The sequence below is a fragment of the Trachurus trachurus genome (genome assembly GCF_905171665.1).
Source record: "Trachurus trachurus genome assembly, chromosome: 24".
NCBI lineage: Eukaryota > Metazoa > Chordata > Actinopteri > Carangiformes > Carangidae > Trachurus > Trachurus trachurus.
In genome coordinates this window covers 21645016-21669534 of record NC_139910.1, presented here as the reverse complement: position 1 = coordinate 21669534, position 24519 = coordinate 21645016, and the positions used below count along the sequence as shown (strand labels likewise).

Below are 24519 nucleotides of genomic sequence, written 5' to 3'. Positions count from 1 at the left end.
GCAGTAGAGCAGGAACTTGTACAGTTTAATCAGTTTCTTACAACCTGTGACTTTGATTTAACAATGGGTTTTTTTTTTCATTCACACTTCAGTGCTATGATTGGACACCTGTTTCTCGTGGGAAAAATTTCAGCTTAACAATGGCTTCATTACTTACACTTGTGTTGGGAAGGTGAAATTAATCTGCTGTGAAAACTCTTTTCATCTTTACTACTTCCACTCCATATTTCACCCTCTGCAGCCCCCCAGAGGACCCCACACAGTTTGGGAACCACCACTGTAAAGTAATGGGTATCATCATATCTCCTGTCATCACCTGTTTGAACAGTCTATTCATATCCAGTATTTGGTGTGTGCTGTCTGGAAGTTGGCACAGTTTATGTACTTCTGCAGTTTTTAATGCATAATGTTATGAACAGATCCATTCTTGATATTCTGTTTTTCTGTGATTAGTGTCATGTAAAATTCTGAACTAAATCCCACCAATGCAAAATATGTTTTTAAAAAGCTGAATTTTGCAGCACTAACTTAACGCTCTCTAAAGGTTGATCATGAAAAGGAAGAAACTCTAAGAATAAGCTGTAAAAAGAAGATAAATCACCCCTCAAATACCGTGAGCAAGCCTTGACAGGATATCAACATTCTACATTTGTGTTATTGTGAATTTGTATTTGTTATTGCTTTTCCACTGACAATCATGAGTTAGCGTAGATATATGTTGTTAATAACATACAGAGTTTTTTGGGGGGTTTTTAAGTGCGCATTTCCATTGGTGGGTAATGACCCCCTGTGTCTTCCTTTTGAAAATGTCTTGAATGTCATTCTTATTTGATGCCGTCACCTTCAGTGATTCAAACTGTGTTTTGTATTTTGTTAAAGTAAATGTTATGTTTTGCGTTAAAATAAAGACTTTTCCATAATTTGTTTTATCTATGAACTGGGTGTTAACCACTTATCTTCAGACGGCTTCTCTCCTTTTTTAAAGATATGTTTCAAGAACTACACTTTTCATGTTCAATAACCATTATCAGACCCTCAGGTAAAGTGAAACTAGGCATTAGATGCCTTTAGGACTCAGGTCTATGTGATGGCTGTGTTTGTTACAATTGAATGATGTAGATTAGCCATCATTTCCTCATGATTCTCTTTGGCTGTAGTAGCAGCTTTGTGTATGGATGCTCTTTACATGAGTTACAACAGAGACACATGATGAATGAGTATGTAGTATATGAATCAGTACATGTTACAAAGTCCAGATAAGTTCATGGGTCCAATGCTGTTTCACTGTTTTATTTAACAAGAAATGTTCATTCTGAGTTATATTTCCAATATTGGAAACTTGTCCTGGGTGAGGGATCCCTCCTCTGTTGCTCACCCTGAGGTTTCTCCAATGTTACCCTGTTAAAAGGATTTTCTATGGAGTTTTTCCTCAGTGGGCAGAGGATGTTGTTATGATGCCATGTAAAGCCCTTTGAGAAAAACTGTTTGTAAAAACGGGCTATACAAATTAAATTGCCTTGCCCTTGCCTTGCCAATATGGAATAGTCACAGAGTAGGTTCGTGTTTACATCATATGACCACTAGGGAGTGATACTGGACTGTCCAGAGCTGCAGATCACATCATGCATGTGGTGTAGTGTGGTGTGGTGTGGTGTAGTGTTGTAGTGACAGCATGTGTCAGCTCAATCCATCTCATATCTGATATCTGAGATGTATTCATGTCCTTTACTGTGTGAAAACACTCCTTTACAACTGAATTAGCTGTAAAATGCATGAAAAGTATCAATAGCAAGTGAGGTCCATTTTTGAATCTTTGTAATTTACAGACATCATCTGAATAGATTGTTATTACTGCAGCATGCAATAACTTTAATCTATGAGTTTTTTTATTTGGAACAGTTGAACTATTTCATATACTGTCAGTAGGCTATATTTTGTAGTGGCAGTAAAATATAAATACCTGATATAAATACAGAGCTTGAGTAGATGGACTTAATTGTACTCCTCCTTCACTGCCACGCATATAGTGATGTACTGTACGTGTCCAAGGATTAAATCTATAAAACACTTATTACTTACAAGAACAAAACCCTCATGAGTATCTTCAAAAAGAGTCATAGAATTCCTCCATATCTTTACTATAAAGTATTACTATGCAGTGCAGTGCAGTAAGAACATCCTCAAAAAAAGAGCTTGATGATGACAGTAGAAGCGTGGGATTGTTTACTCTTTAATGGGATGTTATTCACAAGAGAATAACAAGAACATGCTACATAGAGTTGTTCTCATCTCAGAGCTTCACAGCCATTATTATTCAACAAAAAAAACGTTGTCAAGCTAGATTCATGTTATTATGTATCTTTAACCTTTAGATGAAAACACAGATATGATGATATACATGGAGTTGTTGTATGTTTGGTTGGTTGTGTGTCTCAGCAGCTGGTGGTCATCCCAGTGACGATGGACAGGAAGGAGCTGGTGGCGTAGCTGGGGTTCAGGAGGAGCTGGTCCAACATCTCTCTGCCTTTCTCTCTCGTGGTCACGGAGCACATGGCACTTTTCCACATGCGCACCAGAGATCCACCTGGTAGACGACAAGACCAATATCATCACCATCCTTTAAGGTTCACCGATGCAATAAGCAAGACAGAATGTGTGTCAGTGTGCGTTCGCCCTACCAAGCATGGTGTTAATGTTTTTCATCCAGGAGAAGATGGACAGTGTGTGGTTCTCCTCCGTAGACATGTCAGCTATGTTAGGTGCGCTGTCAGTTGCCTACACAGACAAACAGAGGACAAACATCAGATGCAGATACAGTTGTGCGATATGAAATGTGACAGATTTAAAGCTGAAGTTATGAGACTGTACCTGTAAAATCCGGCCTGGCAGCGGGGTGAGGAACGTCACTGACTTTTCCAGACTGGACTGGAAGTGTGCCGCTGACACGTACTCGGCTGAGTTCAGCCAGCTGTTGGCAAACGACACCTCTGAAGAGGAGTAGTGGCTCTGCCTGGGGGGAGAGGAGACACGGAGAAGACAGGATGAAGACAGAGTTTGACATTTTGGAAAATGCCCTTGTTCACTTTTTTCATTGAGAGCTCGATGAGAGGATTCAGAACATTTTCATGTCTCTGTTGAATATGAAGCCGCAGCCAGGAGACAGTTTAGCTTTGCTCACACTGATGGCAGGGGGAATAGCTTGGCTCTGTTGTTGTTGTTGTTGTCACTGTGAGGTAGCCAAGCAACCGGCGAAGACTGTGGTGACTGCACCAGGCCAACAAATACTAGTTGAACACACAACTTCCCAGTGAGCAAATGAAACTGACAGCATGTGCTAATGTTAATTAATTACTGAGCTTCAGAGGTTCCTGAATGCAGATTTTGCAGCATTCAGATGACGGCACACTGCTTCATGATGGCAGTCCTCATGCTGCCTGGCTATACAACAAAAATGTGAACTGAAGTGGAGACACCAAAATATATTTGTTCTGGGGATTTTTTTGGAATCTGTAATCACCTCATAAATGTCTAGAGACAAAGTAAAATGAAGGAGAGAGACCGGAGTGTGACAGAGAGTTGTGTTGGTTACCTGGCGTTGCAGGCTGCAGAGGCGTAAGAAGAAGCCATCTGAGCCGCCCAGTACAGACCCAGCAGGCTGTCTTTCTTCTCATTGTCAGGCAGAGGAGACGCAGCTGAAGCCTTGAGACCCTGAAAACACACAGACAAGATGCTTCAACAACGTCATGTAGCACTTTTAAGCCTATATGTTTTTAAAAATTAATACCACTCAAGGCAGAGGGTGGGATGAGCTCAAGCTGCAAAAACAGGATTTAAACCATGGATGCACATTTAGAGTTTTTCCTATGGAAAGACTAAGTGCCAAGTAAAAAGGAAATGATGACACTTTCATGGACATATGGCGACCTCTGATGGATTAGCTGCCTAGGGAAGTGAAATTATCCAGATGGGAACGCTGGCTTAGAAGGACCCAGACTGAGTTGACCGGTGCTAAGAAATATTTTTTAACATGTACAAGGACAAATATTTCTTTATTTGTTGATATGTTGTTGCTTTCTTTCTTTCTGCTTCACATTTGTTTTTGTCTTGTCTTATTCTTTTCTTATAATTTTCTACTCCATTTAATTTCAATTTATTCATTCATACATCACCAAAACACCAAATCACCAACAACTACATGGGGAAAGAACATGAACATGACTTCAAGTCAAAGTTAGCCCTAGGTATCTCCAGCTGGATTTAGTTAAACTCGGCTTCTTCTTGCTTTAGCAATGTACTTGACTAAGTAGTTTGTTTTTAATGGGGTTTCATTATAAATACACACATATGCTGTTTTCCTGGTAATTCTACTTTTTATTGGAGAGGGAAATAATGTGGCAAAATCAGATTTTGATCTTAACTAGATTTGACTGAACTGACTTAACTGAAAATATAGTTACTGGGCAGATCAACATTGTACAGCTGTTTTCACAGGCACATGCTCTCCATTAGACTGTGTATTACTCATCAAATCAATAATTTTCTCTTTTCAGGAGTTATTCAAAACAGTGAGTGTAAATACCTGGAAAAAGGCATCCCACTTAGACATGGCATCAGGATAGCGAGTCGAACAATCAGCATAGGTGGTACAGAAGTCCTGTACACCTGCAGGCACCTGCATCTGGACCTGTTCATTTGATAAACTCGATTAGAATGATCCTCATCATCATTTAAACCATAGCAATTCATGTTTTGCATGAAAATGTGAAAAATAAATAAAATAACAGCAGCAAAAACTATTGCATGTGTGTCTGTTTGAAAGGTTCAGTTGCACAAGTACCGGAACGTCAGGTCCCATGAGGCCTTGCTGTGCAGCAGACAGGAAAGGCAGTGCAGAGGCAAAATAGTTCACGCCTGCAGAGAAGAAAGCGATAGTTTGTGATCTCTCTCCTCTCTCTCTCCCGGCATTATGTTTGTGTATTTGTGTTTGTCGTACTTACAGCCCCACCAGCTTTGAGTAGAAACACACATAGTGTCTCCTGTCTGATGGCCGCAGGTTGTAGCACCGGTTGGGTCAGCGAGACGCCCTACAGAGACACAAGACTTTATATTGCACCATTCATTTATCTGGTGGCTCGTGTTTTGATATTATGTCCACTCAGTTTGGGGGTAAGAAGGATTAAATAAATGAAGAGTTAATTTGCAAAAGCAGATAAGTGCCATTTTGAAAAAAATGATCTGAGGCTTTGTAATTATTCTTTGCTAATTATTCTTTTCAATAAAACTTTATTTTTTTGAGATATGTCAGTTTTGTTACATCTCAAAGTCACTCAACTTTGGTTTGACTGATATCACCTTATGTAAATTAAAAATTTTAAATGAAGATTCTGGAATTTTTTAAAAACGGAGTTATCTGCTTTTGCAAATGAACTCTTCAAATATAAACTAAATACATGAAAATATCATCAGATATGTAGATATTAAATCAAGGAACATCTTGAACTAACTCCCTATTCACTTTTGCACAACTATAAAAGTCTAAAAGGCTATGATATTTGAATAACACATTAAACAAAAGAAAATACATGTCATCTTACCAGAAGTGAGCATCCATCCAAGCTGCAGTGGCAGGCCCCAGATAGGATTTTCTGTGGCTCCTGTGCCCATGGATCCCATAAACGGGTCAGTAGCAGCGATTAACAGCCGATACAGACTCATACGGTTCAGGAAGTGCCAGGGATCAGGATTCAGAACGCCGTTCTGTATGGGCAGCTCTGTCAATTGGCTGGATGTGTGTGCCCACAGGATGGGCATGCCATTTTCCAGGATTACAGCAGAGCTGCCGAAAGACACAGCACAGGCCAGAAGGAGGCCGAGGACCGTCGAACACTGCATGGCTGCAGACAAGGATGGAATCAAGAGCGAACACTCTGGACTGAGGCTGTCACAAAGACAGGCGGCTTATGTATCCTCCCATGTTCTGACCCACACAAGCAAAACAAACATTTCACAGTCATGTGACTCCATGTGACATGTGAATCAGTGCACCCTCGGCAACATAGATAAGAAAGTGTGGGTGCATAGAGCTCAATACCCAAATACAAGCAGAATCAATGAGAACTCAATACAGCTAAATGAATAAGCTGAATGAAGATAACTAAGAAAGGAATCAGTCAGCTCAAGAAGTGAACTTTGACCTTGATTCAATCACTTCTAATGGGGACTTGCCATGTAACACACATCAACAACCAAATGAATGTGAATTGTCTATCATGCAAGAATTTTAAGTACAAGTCAAGTCAAGTTCATTTCCAAAGTACATTTAGAAACGGCTTAAATCAAACATGTGCTGTACTAAAGACAAATAAATGAAGTAAGAAAAACTAAGGCATAAAATAAGGAAAAGTGCAATATACTAGATAAATGAAGAATCCAAGCAGCTTTTAGTATGAGTTTATGAGAGGTTAAACGGATTCTCAGGGAACCTTTTTCAAGTGAGAGTAGGGAAGAACAGGGATGGTTGTAACATGGGTCAGCTCTAACACTTCCAATTTCTCCAATCAGGTACAAGAATAAACTGATTGACTCTGTATGCTCAATTTAGCCCGTCTTCCATGTGAAGAAGTAGCAGCCTGTGGCAGACACAGACAATTTTCGAAGAAAAAAACTAATTTTGAGGCATGAAAGTATTTTTCCCCCTCCATTTCTTTCCGTCATAGCATCGCCTGCTTCGTAGTAAAACTCATCAAACCTAAATCACGTTTATTTTGTGTCTATGTAGATATCTTTCATGCAAGTTGTTAGTGCTGATGTTTTAGTTGTTAGTTCTTTGTAAGGTAAGGTAGTAACAGCAATTTAGTATGTTAACCTTAGTTTGTTTGAATTTCAGTAGCCTTGGCTTGAAAGACAAGGACGAAAGGGTTAGAGTTAGGATTAGACTATGGCTGACAGTAACTAATATACTTGAGACACGCATACACACACACACCTCACACCTACACCTTCACACACACACACCGATGCACCAGTTATGTAGGTTAAAAAGTAATTTAGGCTAAGTGTTGAATACAAAGCTTTCACAATCATATTTTTTTTCAACTTTTTGTCTTATTTGATAATGTTACATCTCACCCCAGGGTGTTAACCCAGACTATGGAGTGAATTGTAACATTTCACTCCTTGTGTTTGAGACTAAACCATGCATTTTCTGTTTGTGTTGAAAAGATAACACCTATGCCCTAATAGCAGACACATGGAACTAGTTTGTGTCACATTTTGAACACACTGGATTAAAAGAGCTCCAAGATACAGACAGAAATTAAGATTTAGATTATTTTGCTTTAACATAAACAGGTGCAGTTGGACAAATTAAGGGGGAAAAAATGTCTGTCTCAGTAAGAACAGCTTCAGTGCTCTTTTGCATTGACTCTAGACATCTCTGAACTCTTTAGGAAGGCTGAACAAGGCTGAACACCAAACATATTGCCTCATTTGCTGTTTTGATTATGGTAGTGGAGAGCAATGTCTTAATACGTGAAGACATCAACGCTTTAATTTCCCTTTCCTCTTTCTATCTGATACAAAATGAGAGTCCACTGATCAGCATTTTTAACCCTTCACCCTAAAGTACTGATTGTGTCATCTGAATCCATAGAACACAGAACACGTCTGCAGAACACCAGCCTGTTCTGTTTGTCAACTTTTTCAAACAAGCCAGCAGCATGTTAGGTCCCAAAAGTTCAACAGATAACAGAGGTCCTGAACCTCAGTTTGTACTTGATAACCCAACTAACTCCCAAATATCCCATGTGACTATTATCACAATAAGTAGCCTAGTTACTAAGTAAAAGATGAACTGATCTGAGCCATGTAAACTGATTGGCTGCCGTCCTCTTCTGACCAGTAGGCTATCGTATTGTTTTTGCAGATTTCTGCAGATCACCACTGACCAGAGGGGGTGATAGATTGAAAGTTCCAGGAACAGTCTGAACCTTGATTTGCAAACACTATGTCCTACTGCACTTTCACCATTAATATAAAGTCTGAAATTCACTACAAGGTCATCAAAATGTAACATAGATTTAAATTCTATTGTTTTTCTATCAGCAGCCTCTTCATGTTGAACTAATAAAAACAGTATTCCACTAAACACCAAAACTCTTGTGACTCATGTTCAAATATTTCATTTCTCAGGGTTTGATCACATAGGTCTAATATAGCAGAGCAGGGGACCAGAGGACCCATGCACCAGCATCAGGTTATAGGAATAAAGTAAAATATAAAGCATTCTCAAACACTTTGATATATAAGAATAATGCATATTGAACAAGGTCATTTCAAAAGAAACCGTCTAATTAGCCCCATTCCTAACACTGTTCATGTGTGTTGCTGCAGTAAAACTAACTAGATTTTACACAAATGCTCTAATATTTAGTCAAAGGCAGCAGGACTGCAGCTGATTGTCGCTCTTGTTAAAGCCTAATAAAGCTTAATAAAGTTGTGATGCTTCATGTGATCCTTCCCATGACTTGTACAGCAGGCTAGTTACTTTCTACCACTGACTTCTCCTCCGCTGCTCCTCGGTCATGTGACGGGGAGTGACGGAAAATCAGGAAACAGTCGCCGCTGCGAGTCTCAAGAAAAGAGGTAAAACACACATCTACACACATCTAAACATTTACACAGGGCACGGCGTGTGGATGCATTTAGAGTTTGTTATGTGTTTGTTTGTGTGTGTGAGTGTGTGTCATGTAAGTTAGCCACAGCAACGAAGAAATGAAAAGTTTGTTTGCTCCGTGAAGCGACACAGAGAAAGAAACGTCCAAGTTACGCTGCGACTTTTCGGAGGTTACTTGTTGACTGCCGTAGGTTTGGGTCGGTGACATTCACATGGAGCTGCTTTTACATCGTATACGCAATAAATGTTGCTACTAAATAAATGATCATTGGTGCAGTCGTCCTCCTCTCTGCTGAGCTCCTGTGATTTCCGCATTGTTCTCTCGCTCCCAGCTGCTGCTGCTGCTGCTGCTGCAGACAGGGAGGCGCAACAAGTGTCATTACAGCGGAGACTGGGGTTAATGTGTGATCAGACAGATGAACTGATTAATAATCAAGCACTGACAGCTCTAGATTGAAAGTTAATTTAAAACAGGGGGGGTCCTTTGCACTGGATCTGGACTCGAACCTGTGACATGAGCCACCGCAGCACAGGAAGTCAGCGTGACTGGGTTAAACTCTCAGCTCTGAGCCAACCCTGATCCACTTTGAAGTTTCATGTAATAATACATGACAGCAGCTGCACCAGTAGAAAGTCAACGTCACACACTGTTATAAAAAACGGGGGAAAACCTGTTATTCAGACTTGTTCCACAAGTGACAGAGGTGCAGCAGGTGTCACCTGTTTTACTTCTGACAAGGTAAACACTACTGCACCGTGTGGACAAAAGTATATGGACACCATCAGGCACATTAGGTCAGTGCTTTCAAACAGATAGAAGAACTCAGTTGACAGTTGTAATGGAAAAGCACCTAAACCGTGTCGAGCCAAGCCGAGCCGTGACTGTGTAGTGGAAAAGCGCCAATACAGTGGCATGCAACAGTTTGGGCACACCTGGTCCAAATTTCTGTTACTGTAATGTGAACAGTTCACAAGTGGAAGATGAAATGATTTTCAAAAGGCATATAGTTACAGATGATACATTCCCTTGACATTTTAAACAGTATTCTTTATTTTTTATCTTCATCTTTTACATTGCAAACTGACAGAAAAGGAAAAGGGCCTGCAGCAAAGCCCCCCCCGGAAACTAACACAGTGTGTAAATACCTAAATATCTTGTCTGATACCTTGGTCAAAGTTATCTGAGAGCTCAAGTCTCCTGGCCTTCCCATTCTTTTGCAGGCTGCTGCTTTGTTTCCCTTTTTCACTCTAAAACTGTAGAAAACTAAAAAATAATACACTGATATTGATTAAAATACTGCAGAAGAGTTTCATCTTTATGGAGTTATGATTAAGATGATTTTCCTTTTTTCTAACCACCCTCAAGAACTTCTGGGGCCTGAAATGAGTGGTTGTGAGTGTGATGCACCACCTAACTGTACTGTACCAGCAGGACATATTTTATTGTGTAGCTGCTTTACTGAAGTGTCCATGGAAGTGTGCTCCTGTAGCTTTTATAGTTTAATTCACATTTGCTGTATATGAATAATACATCAAGAAGAAACCATTCAAATGAACCTGCTAAATGAATTTATCGTAGATGGCCTGAGGTGTTTTCACATATGAATCACCAGCTGACTTAAAAATAAGTACAGTAACTGTGGTAACAGCATCTTGGTGTGACCCATGTCATGTGTGTTGTGTCCTCACAGCTCTGCACCATGGCCTACCAGGCTGGGATTCCAGAGGAGCCCAGTGCTTTAGTCCACAACATCAGCACCAACATCCAGAAGCTCGCGCTGCTGAGTAATGCTGTGCACACACACCACTCACTCTAGAGAACAGATGTCATCATTATCAGAGGCAACATGCAGACTGCATCCACTTCACTCACTCCAGTGTGTGAAGAGTGGTGACACATGGAGATAAATAAATGTCTGCTCTCTCTCTTCCTCTTCCTCCCCAGCGTCTGACCTGCAGAGGACAGTGTATCTGCTGGGGACAGAGCAGGACACCAGCCAGCTCCGACACACACTGTGAGTAACACAGTATGAAGAAAGTCTACAATACAGGTTGTCTGTCTTTGAGAAGAATTAAATCATTTTTTCTTTGGTCACCAGGCAACAGAAACAGCAGCAAGGCAACCAGCTGGCTAAGGAGACTGACCGTCTGATCAAGGCGTTCGGTGCACTTCCTGTCGGCCCTGATCAGGTACTGAACCCTTCACCGACCTCTTCCCTTCCCCAGGCGGTAATGGGTTAATGTCAAAATAAAATAAAAAAAATAAATGAAAATGAATGAATAAATAAATAAATAAATAATTTTAAAAGCTTGCATCAGATTGGTTACAATGTACATTTGGTATTCATATTGGTTTTATGTCATTTGAAATGACATTTGAACCATTTTTAAGAAGAGTAATACTGAATGCCCTTGAAAATGTCAAATGGTGTAACCACAAAAGAATGATGAATGTTAAATATCTCATCCACCTACACTGGATTTAAGTGTACTTATAAAAAGTATACTTTTTTCTTAAAACACTAAATTGAAACAGGTTTTTTGCTGTGTTTCTATATTTGAATTTAAAGGGATAGTTCAAAATTTTGGCAAATTGGCTCATTGCCATAATCCCTATAGTCATAGCAGTAGGTTCGTTACCTTTAATTGTTGGAGCTGCAAGTTGTTTTCGAGGTAAATTAATGCAAAACAGCGCATTCCTGTCAGTTTTTCGGCAAGCAGTCTCTGCATTTGCCTCAAAAACAACTCCGTCTGGTAACGTTCCAATATTATCTCATAGCGTGGTGAATGTGCAGGTCACAACTTGTCCACCGAGCGTTTTGGAGTTGTTGGATTTTGTATTTGATGAGTTTGATGAGAGACACCAAGAAATCCCATTAGCCTCCGTAGCGTAGCTCTGAGCAGCTCGCGGCTCTGCTCCGCCGTTCTAAAAATAGCTTGCACTGACAAATAAAGGTAACAAACCTACTGCTATGACTATAGGGATTATGGCAATGGGCCAATTTGCCATAATTTTGAACTATCCCTTTAAATGCATTTTAGCAACACTGGGCAGGACATATCCTAAAAGCACTGCTTTTCTTTATACCACATTTGAGTCCTGATTTATTTTCCTAAATATACCGTAGTCAGATTTTTATGAAAAAACACCGCTTGACATTGGGTTGCATCACGTCATTGACCTTAACACACTAACACACTGGGCTGACTGAATCTAATAGAAACAGACGGGAACTCTGACAACCCTGTCTTCTCTGATGATATGTCTCTGTGTGTCTGTCAGAGGCAGAGAAAGATCCAGAAGGAACGTCTGGTGAACGACTTCTCAGCTGCTTTAAACAACTTCCAGAAGACCCAGAGGCAGGCGGCCGACAAAGAGAGAGAGTTTGTGGCCAGAGTCAGAGCCAGCTCCAGGCTGTCGGTGAGTAGGCTAATCTGTCTGCAAGGTCACGATGACCGTCAGCCGGACGGTGGGTAGTGAGTGACCAATAATCTATATTACCTCTGAGTTATATATAAATATACCAGCAGATAAGTCTACTTCTGTCTGGTTTGGATTTATGCTCTTTTAGTCAAAAGCAGCTTTTGTCTGGTCACTCCACAACATTCAGATACAGAGGCTTTACATAAGATTGAAATCAAGCAGAAGATGCAGGATTAAAACTGAGCTTCATGAAAATGCATGAAAGACAACAAGCGTGACAGAGCTCTCACTGTATTTTGTCAATAAGACCTGAGAGTAAGTGCTGAGAGTATAGAGTAAACTGGCTATTTTATTTAGCCTGGGTCATGTCGGCTAAACATTTTTTATGTATATAGATGTGAATGTGTAAGCGTTAACCTGTCCCTCTTAATGGAATGACAGTTTACAGTATTGTATAACAGTTTAGTTTAGGAGGTGGCAGTGATTGGGATGCTGAAAAATAAAAGCCCATACATAAATAGGAAAGAAATGAAGGTGAACTAGTAAATTTTACTCTGTGTGAAGTGACCCTTGAGCCTGCTCATGTGACCGGTGTTGGGGTTCTTGTGCACACAGCACCACACTGGGTATCAGTCACTGCATATATACCAGAAGATAAGCTACAAGATACTACAATACACCAAAGACTGTGCAGGCAGCAGTTTGAAGTGTTTCTGGTTGTTTTCTAGAAGAGCGTGCTGATCACAATGTACTGTGATTTTAGGATACATGTATATTGTTACTGTCATGAGTCAGCAGCCACCGTGATATCTAGACTGTGCACATGTTGAATTTCCATATGTGTACATACCAAATAAAAATGTGCAAAAACTCTTAATGAAACCTCCTAGGACATATGTATAGTCCATATAAATGTAAATGGTTTATATGCTTATATTATAGACATATTAACATATATTTCCATCTCAAAGCCTGTCAATAGATAGATGATACACAGCAGAGTCCTCGTAGCCAGAATGGGAAGAGAAAGTCATTATATACAATTTTTACATACTGTTGTTTTGATAAATTAAAATATGAATTAGATTGAACACATTGTTAACATAAATGCATGCAATGTGAATGAAAAAAATCCAGATTTTTAAGATGTATACATAAACAAACTTTACCAGTGGTCCTACTTTATGCATTGTATTAGTAGTCCATTAAGGTCTGCGGTGGATGTATATAGGATTTATGATATTAACATATTCCCTGATAGGTTCCATGTATGGCAGCATCACCCCTAACATAGAGATACGTATTAGCTGTTATAAATTACATTTCTGCATGGGAAGTAATGGAGCCTGTTGTGCTCTCAGGAAACTCCCACATGTCCAAAGAGCATGAAATATTTGACAGAAGTGTCTGTTGAGCTTCTGTTTTTGTTGTTAGTTTATCATAATAAGCTCAATTACTGTAAATGTATGTGCAGCCTGATGCCAGTAGCCTGGAATAACTTATTAGTAAATAATAAGTTGTTTATTCATATTTGAACTAAAGTGAAGTTTGTCCAGATTGTGTTTGGTTCTGACATAATTGGGACTGTTTTAGACACCTGTTCCCTTGGGTGAGCTGGAGTGTTTGGCAACTTTGTTCCCTCGTCCATTACCTCAGTGTACAGAACAGTATTTGTGTGTGTTTGTGAGTTTGTGCACGCGAATGTGTGTTCACACTGATAAGCACAAACAGTTCCCTACTGCTATAAATGGCCGAAGCGGAACATGCCGTGTCACCATGTATACATTCTGACAACAAACTGTTCTGCAAATACTGAATCAAATTATATTTAATGAAGCATACAGGTCATGGGCACTGTAACACCTCAGTAACAGCTTGTACCTTCTGAACAGTTGCTGTAAATCATATCTTGCAGCATTAAATGCACAGTTACGTATATTTATTCAATCCTGTTAATCCTTTAAACAGGGAGGCCAACCTGAGGACAGCTTTGGAAATGTTCCTCCATTCTCAAGGTCAGTCGGTGGTGTCTGATTGTCATCATCCTCTCTAGTATGATTATTATAGTAATTATGAGTTTGATTGGTCTTTCTCAATCGACATTTGTTCCTGCAGTGACTCCCAGGTGCAGGCTGTGGCCCAGGCTGAGGCCATCACTGAGGACGACCTGAGGCTGATCCAGGAGCGAGAGTCGTCCATCAGGCAGCTCGAGGTACAAAGAAGAATCAGAATACAGTCATAACTGAGTGACACCTGCAACGCATCGCTCTCAACTCAACCGTTTTTTCTATATGTTCCCTGATTTAGTCCGACATCGTAGATATCAATGACATCTTCAAGGACCTGGGGATGATGGTGCATGAGCAGGGAGACATGATAGGTGAGTGGCACTTACACAAATGTTATATTACCTGTCTGTGACATATTGCACTTGTAACAGTGCTGAAGAAATCTGTATCTGATCATTTAAAGGAGACATATTATGCCCCCTTTCCACAAATTCAAATAGTTCCCAGGTGTCTTAAAGACATGTCTGTGACATGCTTTGGTCAAAATACCCCAAGGATCAAACATCACAGCTCTTTTCATCCTCTCAAAACAGCCCTGTTCAGAACGGCTGGTTTCAGTGTCTGTCCCTTTCAATGCAAATGAACCACTGCTTGCCCCGCCCCACCCCTTCTACTGGTACCAGGTAGGGGTGGGGTTATGCAAATTCGAATCCTACTTACATCACTGTGAGGGAACAGCTCGTAAAACCACATGGATTTCAATTTGGGGAGCCTACAAAGGGAAAAAAGGGTCTCCCGCACACTGTCCAACCACTTGCAAAAAACTTTATTATAAAAGAGACAACGTTTCAGTTGGACTGAAACATTGTCTCTTTTATAATAAAGTTTTTTCGGGCGGACTGAAACGTTGTCCCTTTTATAATAACGTTTTTTGCAAGTAATTGGACAGTGTGGGGGAGACCCTTTTTTTCCTTTGTTGACTCCAATCCCATGCTCCAACGCACCTGTCTTTTTAAGATTCTTTGTCAATTCTCACATTTTGGGGGCCGGGAGGCAAGACAAACACTCAAATATATGTTAAAGAGCCTTCAGAAAGTCATATTTCCATAATATGTTCCCTTTAAAGCCCCCCCCCCCCCTCTAACACACACACACACACACACACCTCCCTCCCTACCCACCTGCTGTATGTAAAACTGTGTGTATTTCCCCTGCAGACAGTATAGAAGCCAATGTGGAGAGCGCAGATGTGAACGTCCAGAACGCAACCCAGCAGCTGTCACGTGCTGCAGAGTACCAGGTAACACACAGAGGACAGAGAAGAGAGAAAAGACAGATACAAAAAGAAGGATAAGGAAAAAGAGGAGTGGAGAGGCATTTGAATGAGTCAGTTTGTAACTGTGCTGGCTGTGAGGTTGCAGCATGTGTGCATATCTAATTCTCCACCACCTGCACATGGACTCCTGTGCTTTTCTTACTTAAATTAGACTGAGAGAAAGATTAAAATTCAAAGAAAAAGCTCACTTTAAAACACCAACAGTCCATCTGCCCAGTTAGTTTTAGATGATATCTCTATATATTTACTGCCTCAACAGCCACTTTGTGCTTTTCTCCCCCCAGAGGAGCTCCAGGAAGAAGATCTGCATCCTGGTGATAGTGTTGGCCGTAGCTGCTGTTATAATAGGACTTATCATCTGGGGAGCTCTCAGCAAATGAGGGCTTCCTCCTCTTCCTCTCTTCAGTCATCAGCCTGGACAAAGGATGAAGTGCCGTCCTGCCTCTCCTCTGCCCTATCCTTTCACTGAGACTGTTTGTCTTTCTGTGGTTTGATTTATATTTTAGATATGTTTTAGTCCTCGCTGACAGGACTGCCTCCTGCTCCTCCACGGTGAACCAAAACTATAGCGCTGGTAGCTTTACCTTTAGGATCAGCTTTAATTTAATAATTGACTTTGACAGAAGATTTTCATTCTCAGCTGTTTGTCACTTGTAGGAGCAAACACAGGTGGATAATCTTTGTGTTCAGCGGCAGCCACTGTTGCTGAGTAACTGCCCCAGACGATGCTGAGAGAACCTCCACTGAGGTGAATGTTAAATAAAATGCAGTACAGAGAGCAGCTGTGGGTCTGTGAGAAGGGAGGAAAACATTCAACCTTTACATCTGTTGTATTTCTGCAGCTACTTCCTCTTATCAGTTACATTATGAAAGCACCATGTGCTAAATGTGTCTCCACAGTTAAACTATGACTATAGAAACTGATTGTGAAAAGCCTCCCTTGTAGACACAGTAAATCATTGCCAATGTGCATTAAGCATCTATTATATTAATTTAGATATGAAATTGATAGTACATTTTTTTTCAAATTCCTGTTTTGTTCTAATGCTAAATGGAGAAGTAGTCTACTGTACATACTGCTGCTAAATCATGAGATTAGGACATTTAGATACACTCCACTGTCAACCAATCAACAGCCGAAGAGCTGGAAGTAGATAATGTGTTGTTTATTAACTGCTCAGAGAGATTGCTTGTACATTTAGGAGAATCTTTTTTTATTCGATCAAATTACATATAATCTAAGTGCGGCCTGTGCAGGAGCCGTTTCAAGTGAAGGTAGAGTACTAACAAAAATCAGTAATAAAACCCCTTTACACCATAGGGGTGGTTGTAGCTATGGCAACCAGTCATCCAGATCCAGAGAGGCCTGATCAGCCGCAGTCTGTAGATTGAATGTTTGTATGCACAATCTTTACTTTGCTCACAGAAAAGTATTGACTATCTTGATATGAAGAAACCAAAGCACTAATACACATTACATAAACCTAAAGACAAAGTACAGGGAGATAAAGCAACAACTACAACTGCCACAGCTGTTTTACCCAGATGTAAATTTATTATCACTAGTATGTTTTTATTATTGAGATTTAGCTGTCTGTGTGCTGAATGTACAGAACATGAAAAAATTGATAAATATGATTTTTACATGATTACACTTTTCTTCAATAAAAACAATTTACAGTTGATTTTGTTTACTTTAATAATTTGACATTCAGATTGTTTTACATAATCTATCTGGTGCGCGCTGAATTAGTTAGTTCTCCTTTCACAGATACTGTAAATGATTGACAGGCTGACAGGTTGCTTGGTTACACTCAGAGGACATGTTGCTTTTGCTTTGCATGTCATTATAAATAGGCACACTACGTTTGTCTTTACTCAGAGTTTTATCACCATCTCAGTCTTGCTCCTATTCATATGGAGGATCCATTTATTATATAGCAAATCTCAATACATTGCCACACACATACAGTATAGGCAGAGACAGATGGTGTCATGGCTCGGCAGAGCTGTCCTACTCTTGTTTGACTTTTAAAACAAAGTTTATCATCAGTTATATCTACTTCTGGTGGAAGAGCTTGTTCCTGTTTCTTTTAGAACAGCAATAACTCACCATTTTCTGCATTTATGGAGTCTTAACTACTCATGACCAGGATGTAGCCAAGTTAACGCCTCATTAACTGCTGGGGACAATGCCAACATAAACGTGAAAAGCTTAATTTTTCAAGTCACAAACGGAGGACAACATATAAATAAAAGAGGATCCACAACGTATCTCTGTGGCACACCGCAGGAGTCACAGCTGTGTTAAAAACATCAAATCTGCCCTGTTAAAATCTTCTTGTTTACCCCAGAGCCTGCATGGAGGAAGTCGATTTCAGGCAGCCATGAGAGGATGAGATCAGTGCTCATATGTGAGTTAGCTTGTTTATGTCAGAACAGACAGTATTGGAGTTGGACCGGGATGTGGAAGTAACAGAGTGCTGTGACGCAGGAGGCAAAGGTTTCCTTGGCAGAGTGAGAGGCGAGAAGGATTTGGACCCAGTGTCGTAAATACATCAATGGGGCAGAGAACGGTTGAACTGGACGTCAGTAGGCCAGGGAATATTTTTGGGCTGGATACACACACATAGAAAGTGGCAGGTTGCTGCAAAGACCTGAGCAGGATTTTCCTTCTGAAACAGCAATGTCCCAGTCAAGGAGGCTGAGGAAAGTTTGAGTGAGTGGGTGCAGAGTTACGGCAGGGGAGGCTTGGGGGTGTTTGGTCTGAAGTGGACAGACACATGACAAATTATTAGGTTGTTTTTCAGTTGATGTAATTTTCCTTGACATTTATTTCACTGCCTCATTTAAGAAAAATGGCGTCACAGGTGAGCATGTGAGAATCCAGGCTCGACCTGGCAGATGGAGGTAACCTGCTGACAAGTCTTCGCTATAAAAGATTCATGTGTCTGGGGGACAACGGCTCTTTTTACCTGCTGGTGTGGAAAATCACAAATAATGACAGAAGCTGGACTCACAGCAGAGACTGGACATGGACATTTCACTCTGCTATGATGCAAATAAACTGGAGAAACAACTCATCCTGGTAAACAGTGAGCTCACTGAAGTCTAGTCTCTTAGTCGCGTCATGATAAGGTGGATTTGGGGGAAATGACAAGTTGCCGTTAGTATTTATCTTCATTGATAAACCAAAAGTAGCTTTTTCTAAATATAGCTTGTCAATTTAACAGTGAAGGTGACACTTTTCATATTTGCTTCTTTTCCCCAGAGACACAGTAAAAAGAAACTCAAGTACAAGCTGCTGAGGGAGGATTAAATATTGCCTAGTAACAGTATTTCACAAAGCGGAGTGATAATGTGCAGACAGTTACATAAGGTTCGATCCAATCTTAAAGGGGTGCAGCAGCAGTTCCTATTAGATATGCATTAAATTGGGTAAAAAAAAAGGCAGATAAAAAAAACAAATTGAAGGTTGAGCAGCCAAGATGAGTCTGACTTTTAGTTCTGTTTTTGTTTGTTTTTTGTGAAAGCTTCCCTTATACTCATGTCTTTCAAACGACATGCCCTCATTTTGAAACATAGGATTTCTCCTGAAGTTTTTGACTCTAAGCCAAATCCAAGAAGCCAAGGCCACCTCTTACCTGTAGATGTCAAATTGCCCCTTAAACTAATCTCATGAAATTATTGCCTCCAAAATAATTGTATGTTAATGTGGATTTCTGCCAACAGGGGGCAGCGCAGGATTATGTACTATCAATGCCATAATATACCACTATATGTGCTGTGCTGCCTTGACTGTGCACTCTATTTTCTGTTGGACTGCAATTCACCATGACTATATCAACTTGCATACAGCCTCGATTTTAGAGGGATCTCCCTACAGCAGCCATTTTGCACATCTTACCCACTATTTATAGTAGTGCACACGTGCAGGGGGTTAAGTTGTTTTGGGGGAAAATAGCTCTACATCTAACACACTATTATATAATAAAACCAGGCTCCTCTGAACTGTATCAGACATTTATCACAGCCAGTCAGCTCCTCTCCATGTTGCTTAGATCAGATCAAAGTCCAGACTGTTCTTCAAAGTGGCTGCTGCTCAGTTTCTCAGCTCCTTTATAGCACATTCAGCACAAGTGTCCTTGACTGAGACAATGAATACTTGTCTGCTCTGGAGTGCAGATCGGCGAATAATGATTCTCATCAGATGGAGCGGAAATAGCTGTAAAGACGACATTATTTTCTCAGCTGAGATTGTGATAGCAGTGTCCTCGTAACTGAACCCTATTTTTTTCAAACCATCATCACTATTTTAAGGGTGAACTCAAGTCTGCAAAATATTTCCTGACAATCATGTTAATAGAACTTGTATTTACCTTGGAGCAATGCTGCTTCCACGTGTATTTTGAACAGTTACTAAAGAGGAGATATATTTTCAGTGCCTGTACAGTGCATTATATGGCTGGAAGCAATACTTGTATGAAGTCAGTTAAATATTGTGGTTGTGCCTCATTTGAATGAGCCTGTTCATACATAAAGATAATCCGACCTGCATCAACTCTGAGAATGAGACTTCACACGTGTTGATTGAGCACATTTCACAGTTTAACACCTCAGAAACAAAGTTCCAATAATCAAAAATGATGAGTAAAGCATCATGATCTGCATTAACAAAATATACTAGATCGTTATGTATTTTCCTCATGAAGTCTGCAGACGTGATCATTGCACACATGGTTCAAAGTTATATCACTGACAGCCTGGGTAAATAAACTGTTGTGTGTTGTAACTGAGCATCCCAGTCTCCATCCGTGGTCCTGATCCAGAGCCCCAGAGGGCAGCATTCCTCCCAGCAGCCCAGGAATGTAAACTTTACTTTGGAGTCCAGCTGTGGACCAGCAGCAGGAATGCAGTGTGCTTTCACTGTGGTGTACTCTCTGAAAAGAAATATGTAAAAAAAAAAAAAAAAGCGAGAGAGAGAAAAGTCATAAATAAAGATGAGGTACAGCTGGCACTGGTGGGATGACAACTGGCACTAGAACAGAAAAACATGCTAGTGGGGTTGGGGGGGGAGGTCGGGGGTTTTAGATTTAGAGGCTTCTGTGTATTCTGGTAAATATTGATGTTTTTCTGAAGAGGAAGTAGCTCTCAGGTATGTGACAGGATGTTCCACGCTGAGAGGAAACCGCTGCGCTCACCTGCCGTTTCAAAGTTAAAATTCCAACGCTGAAGAAACCCTGAGTACACCTGTACACAAGCGTTCACTCCCCCTGTGAGAACAAACACATCAGCAACATCAAGTGAGTGCAGACAGTGTGTTTTTCCTAACTTCATGTGATAGAGGCTGCTGATGGAGGGTAATGGCAAAAACACTTATAACCAGAAACCCTATGATGTCTGTAAACAACACACACTACAGTATAACCTCTCACATCAAGCAGCTTGTCAACATTAGTCAATGAATCTGAAGGTTCCTAAGGATCTGATGAAGTGTATTTAAAGCTGCTCTTATCAATATTTTTTACATTAACGATGGATCAAATGACTGTGTATAATGTGATATGGGTTTCTCACAGTGACAAGCCTGCACTCGGCTCACACACACTCATCAGCCACAGTCCCAGTCACAGTAGGGATCTGTTGTCACACACAGAGAGTCATCTTGCCTCTGACTCACCAGTTCCTGGTCCAGGCTCCGACTAATTCAGTTGACATACAACACCATGCAGCATCCTGCTCCTGTTTTCTTTCACAGGTCTGTGAATGCATCTCTGCATCGTACTTCCTGTTTTAGTCGCCTTATCGTAATACAGTCTTTGTCAGTCACACTCTGTATGTATGCTCATGTGCGTATATGAAAGAAAACAACCATGATCACAGGGAAAGCAACATAGTTTAACTCGTTTTATTGGGTTATTGAAACACATCCTTAGTCCCCTCTCACTCTACATCTACTGTACTTCTTCCTGTATCTGTTCCCAAATGGGTTGATTGCAGTGCTTAAAGCTTAGGGTTGTATCTTTGTATGGTATGTATTGACTCTGAGGGGTGGTCTTACTCAACCACACAGCTGTCCATCTCTGATATAGTGAATTATAGGTCAACTGGACAGTGAGGTGATGAATTCATCTGTAACAAAGAGACAGTAAAGAGCACTCCCACCAAACTCCTTGCTTTTTTTGTGAACAAGTTAAATACCATCCTGGTTTGCTCACCTCAAATCATCGCCTATATATGTAGGAGACTGTTTGTACAGAGGAATGTAACAAGGGGGAAAAATGCAGGAAGACAAACTACGGTGACCTTGTGCAACGCAACAGACGTCATAACCTCCAGCCGCCGCACCGTCGGTGGGAACCAAGAATGAGGGATGGAAGAAGGGATGGAGGAAGGCAGGGAGGTAATTGAGGAATGGATGTGTGTCTCCTAGGTGGCCATGCTGTTAATCTGGAAGGATGTGGGCACTGGTCAGACCACACACACATACACACAAACAGACACACACACTGGTATCGAGGCCTAGCCAAGCTTCAGCTCTTGTTATTGTTATATGCAGCGGTGAGGATTTAACTCTGGGCTTCACCAGGATGGGACCATACAGTAGGAATTAGGGTCTGGGTTAGTACATTGGTAGGTATTTGATTCTTACTCTCTATAATGGTGGGTAATAAATTGTGGGTGTTTGTCATGGTGAGGCTGCAGGAATTTGGCTCTGGGTTAAAAGTTCCTGTTGAACTGTAGTTACACTTGGAGATTTTGGATGAAAAAGGAAAAACATGCCAGCAGAGTTAGCTCGATGATGTTCCATCCAAAATGCATAATTTTAGGCAATTATGGAACCAGATCTACATCATTTTCTGTATTTGTTTTCCTTCCATGGTGATGCTGCATGGAGGCCAACTTACAGCATTTGACTATTTTGGCCTTAAAATATGATTGCGATTGAAAAAGGCAAAGAATAAAGTAACTCTCTGTGCACTACACATAAACACATGATAGTCCATGTGAATGTAAAACCTTTAATTTAGACAGGAAGTTATTGATGTACAGATCCATTGCTGAAGCATCAATGCAAAGCTGTGAACTTACTGTAAACCTAACCCTAAACCTGACTCTCCACAACATTAAATATTCATGGTTAAATGAGCAACCATCAAAGGTATAAATCTGGGAACATAAACTCATTTAAAGGGATAGTTCAACATTTTGGGAAATTGGCCCATTGCCATAATCCCTGTAGTTTTAGGAGTAGGTTTGTTACCTTTAATTGTCGGTGCAAGCTATTTTTAGAACGGCAGAGCCAAGCCGTGAGATACTCAGAGCTACGGGATTTCTTGGTTTCCCTCATCAAAGTCATCAAATACACAATCCAACAACTCCAAAACGCTCTGGTGGACAAGTTGTGACCTGCACATTCACCACGCTATGAGATAATAACGGAACGTTATGAGACGGAGTTGTTTTCGAGGTAAATTCATGCAAAACCGCTGATGCACGTTCCCGTTGGAGGCAGTTTTTCGGCAAGCAGTCTCTGCATTTGTCTCGAAAACATTCCGTTATCTCATAGCGTGGTGAATGTGCAGGTCACAACTTGTCCACCAGAGCGTTTTGGAGTTGTTGGATTGATGAGTTTTGATGAGGGAAACCAAGAAATCCTATTAACCTCTGTAGCGTATAGCTGAGCAGCTCGCGGCTCTGCTCAGCCGTTCTAAAAACTCTGATCACTCTGATGACAGTGCCATAATAAAGACTGTTACCACTGTGCTAAATAATTAATTCCTTTATAGATTATTTCTTTTCTTTGCACAAAGGAAGATTTGAAGTTGAATTGGACCGATAATCTTTCGTTAGTTGATATCATTGGAAGTATGTGGTGGACTGCAAGGGCTGCACACACATTATTTACAGATCCTGGCAAAGTGAATTATACCTGTTAATCAGCTGCACTGAAGGGTGTTTGACGTCAGCAGCAGACAAAGCTAACAGAACAAGAGGTGTGAAGATTGTGTGTGTGAGTGGTGTTTGAGTAGGCAGGTGGGGCCGTCGAGGTCAAAGGTTAAGAGGGGTTGAGAGGTGGGGCGGCAGCGGTGGTCGGGCCAAAGCTGCTCAGCAAACACAGCTTTCTGTCACAAACACATCAGATACATGAATAAGCAGAGAGAGGAAGGCAGAGGGTGGACGACAGCTCACGAGAGGGGAAGAGTGAAGGACGGAGGTTTACTCACAGTGCTGTGATATGTTCGTCATGTTTTCACACTGGGGGGATTCTCAGACTGCTCGTTTCCATTTACGTTCAGCTGTGCAGATGCTCGGTACATCTGGTTTATGAGGCCAGAGAAAACATCCAAATAATACAGAGAAAGATCAGATCTGTGGTTCAGATCAAATTTAACAAAATGAGATAATAATGTGTGTGGAAGTTTAAATTGACTTAACCTAACTGATGACATAGAATGAGACGGATAAGAGAAGATAAGAGATAACACAACTTCATTAGATGAGATGACAGATGGAATTAGACGAGTGACCTTCACTCACGAGATAATGAAATGATTACATGGTCCTGAGATGAATGAATGAGAATTGAGTCAAATCAAATTAGATTTATCCTTCAGCTCTTTGCGATGATCTTCTAAAATGTCATGAGATGAGGAGATGAGATGAGGTGATACTGAATGGGATTAAACAAGATCAAAAGATGGTAAATGTAATGGTAAACTCAACTTTCATGTTCCTGTCTCATCACTGACTCTCCTGTCATTCCAGATCCCACCTCCCTGTCAGCTCCTCTGCTCATCACCCTGCCCAGCTCCACACATGGGGCTCATCCCCTCATCAAATGAGATTAACTAGATTTAATCATGACACTAGACTAATGGATCAGTGGCAAACGTTATTGATTAGGAAAGAACTTCGACTAAGTTTACATAAGGGTGGCTATCAGAGATTAATTTTGTTTCTCCCAATAAGGGGCACCACATTTTGTAGATTTTTTTTCTCTGATTCCTGAATAGTGTATCTGATCTTCACCAGATTCATGCAGGACATTATGTCTCTCGGCCAATGCGAGAGG

The 24519-nt window shown here is 40.7% G+C and overlaps 2 protein-coding genes across 2 annotated transcripts; one reads left to right on the top strand and one right to left on the bottom strand.

Annotated features, from left to right (window-relative positions):
- Positions 1 to 2221: 2221 nt before the first annotated feature.
- LOC311007511 (protein LEG1 homolog) lies at positions 2222 to 6240 on the bottom strand. Its single transcript, XM_084000729.1, has 8 exons — positions 5595 to 6240; positions 4998 to 5084; positions 4838 to 4911; positions 4580 to 4684; positions 3590 to 3708; positions 2869 to 3010; positions 2679 to 2775; positions 2222 to 2584 (listed from the first exon to the last, which is right to left on the bottom strand). Exons 1-8 carry the CDS (start codon positions 5890 to 5892, stop codon positions 2433 to 2435), a joined length of 1074 nt encoding a protein of 357 aa, XP_083856855.1. The 5' UTR covers positions 5893 to 6240; the 3' UTR covers positions 2222 to 2432.
- A 2233-nt stretch (positions 6241 to 8473) lies between these two features.
- Positions 8474 to 16575, top strand: stx7l (syntaxin 7-like). The gene is made up of 10 exons (XM_084000497.1): positions 8474 to 8643; positions 10366 to 10459; positions 10620 to 10689; positions 10774 to 10864; positions 11958 to 12095; positions 14067 to 14113; positions 14214 to 14310; positions 14406 to 14478; positions 15325 to 15407; positions 15728 to 16575. The coding sequence occupies exons 2-10, from the start codon at positions 10375 to 10377 to the stop codon at positions 15821 to 15823; spliced, it is 780 nt and encodes a 259-aa protein (XP_083856623.1). The 5' UTR covers positions 8474 to 8643; positions 10366 to 10374; the 3' UTR covers positions 15824 to 16575.
- The last annotated feature ends 7944 nt before the right edge of the window (positions 16576 to 24519 follow it).

Excerpts from the sequence above, each read along its gene's own strand:
- LOC311007511 (XM_084000729.1), bottom strand. The coding sequence starts at position 5,892 with ATGCAGTGTTCGACGGTCCTCGGCCTCCTTCTGGCCTGTGCTGTGTCT. Across the intron at positions 4,685-4,837 it reads TCATGGGACCTGACGTTCCG|GTCCAGATGCAGGTGCCTGC; the intron begins GTACTTGTGCAA and ends TCAAATGAACAG. Across the intron at positions 2,776-2,868 it reads TGCCAGGCCGGATTTTACAG|GCAACTGACAGCGCACCTAA; the intron begins GTACAGTCTCAT and ends TTGTCTGTGTAG.
- stx7l (XM_084000497.1), top strand. The coding sequence starts at position 10,375 with ATGGCCTACCAGGCTGGGATTCCAGAGGAGCCCAGTGCTTTAGTCCAC. Across the intron at positions 10,865-11,957 it reads TTCCTGTCGGCCCTGATCAG|AGGCAGAGAAAGATCCAGAA; the intron begins GTACTGAACCCT and ends TGTGTCTGTCAG. Across the intron at positions 14,479-15,324 it reads TGAGCAGGGAGACATGATAG|ACAGTATAGAAGCCAATGTG; the intron begins GTGAGTGGCACT and ends TTTCCCCTGCAG.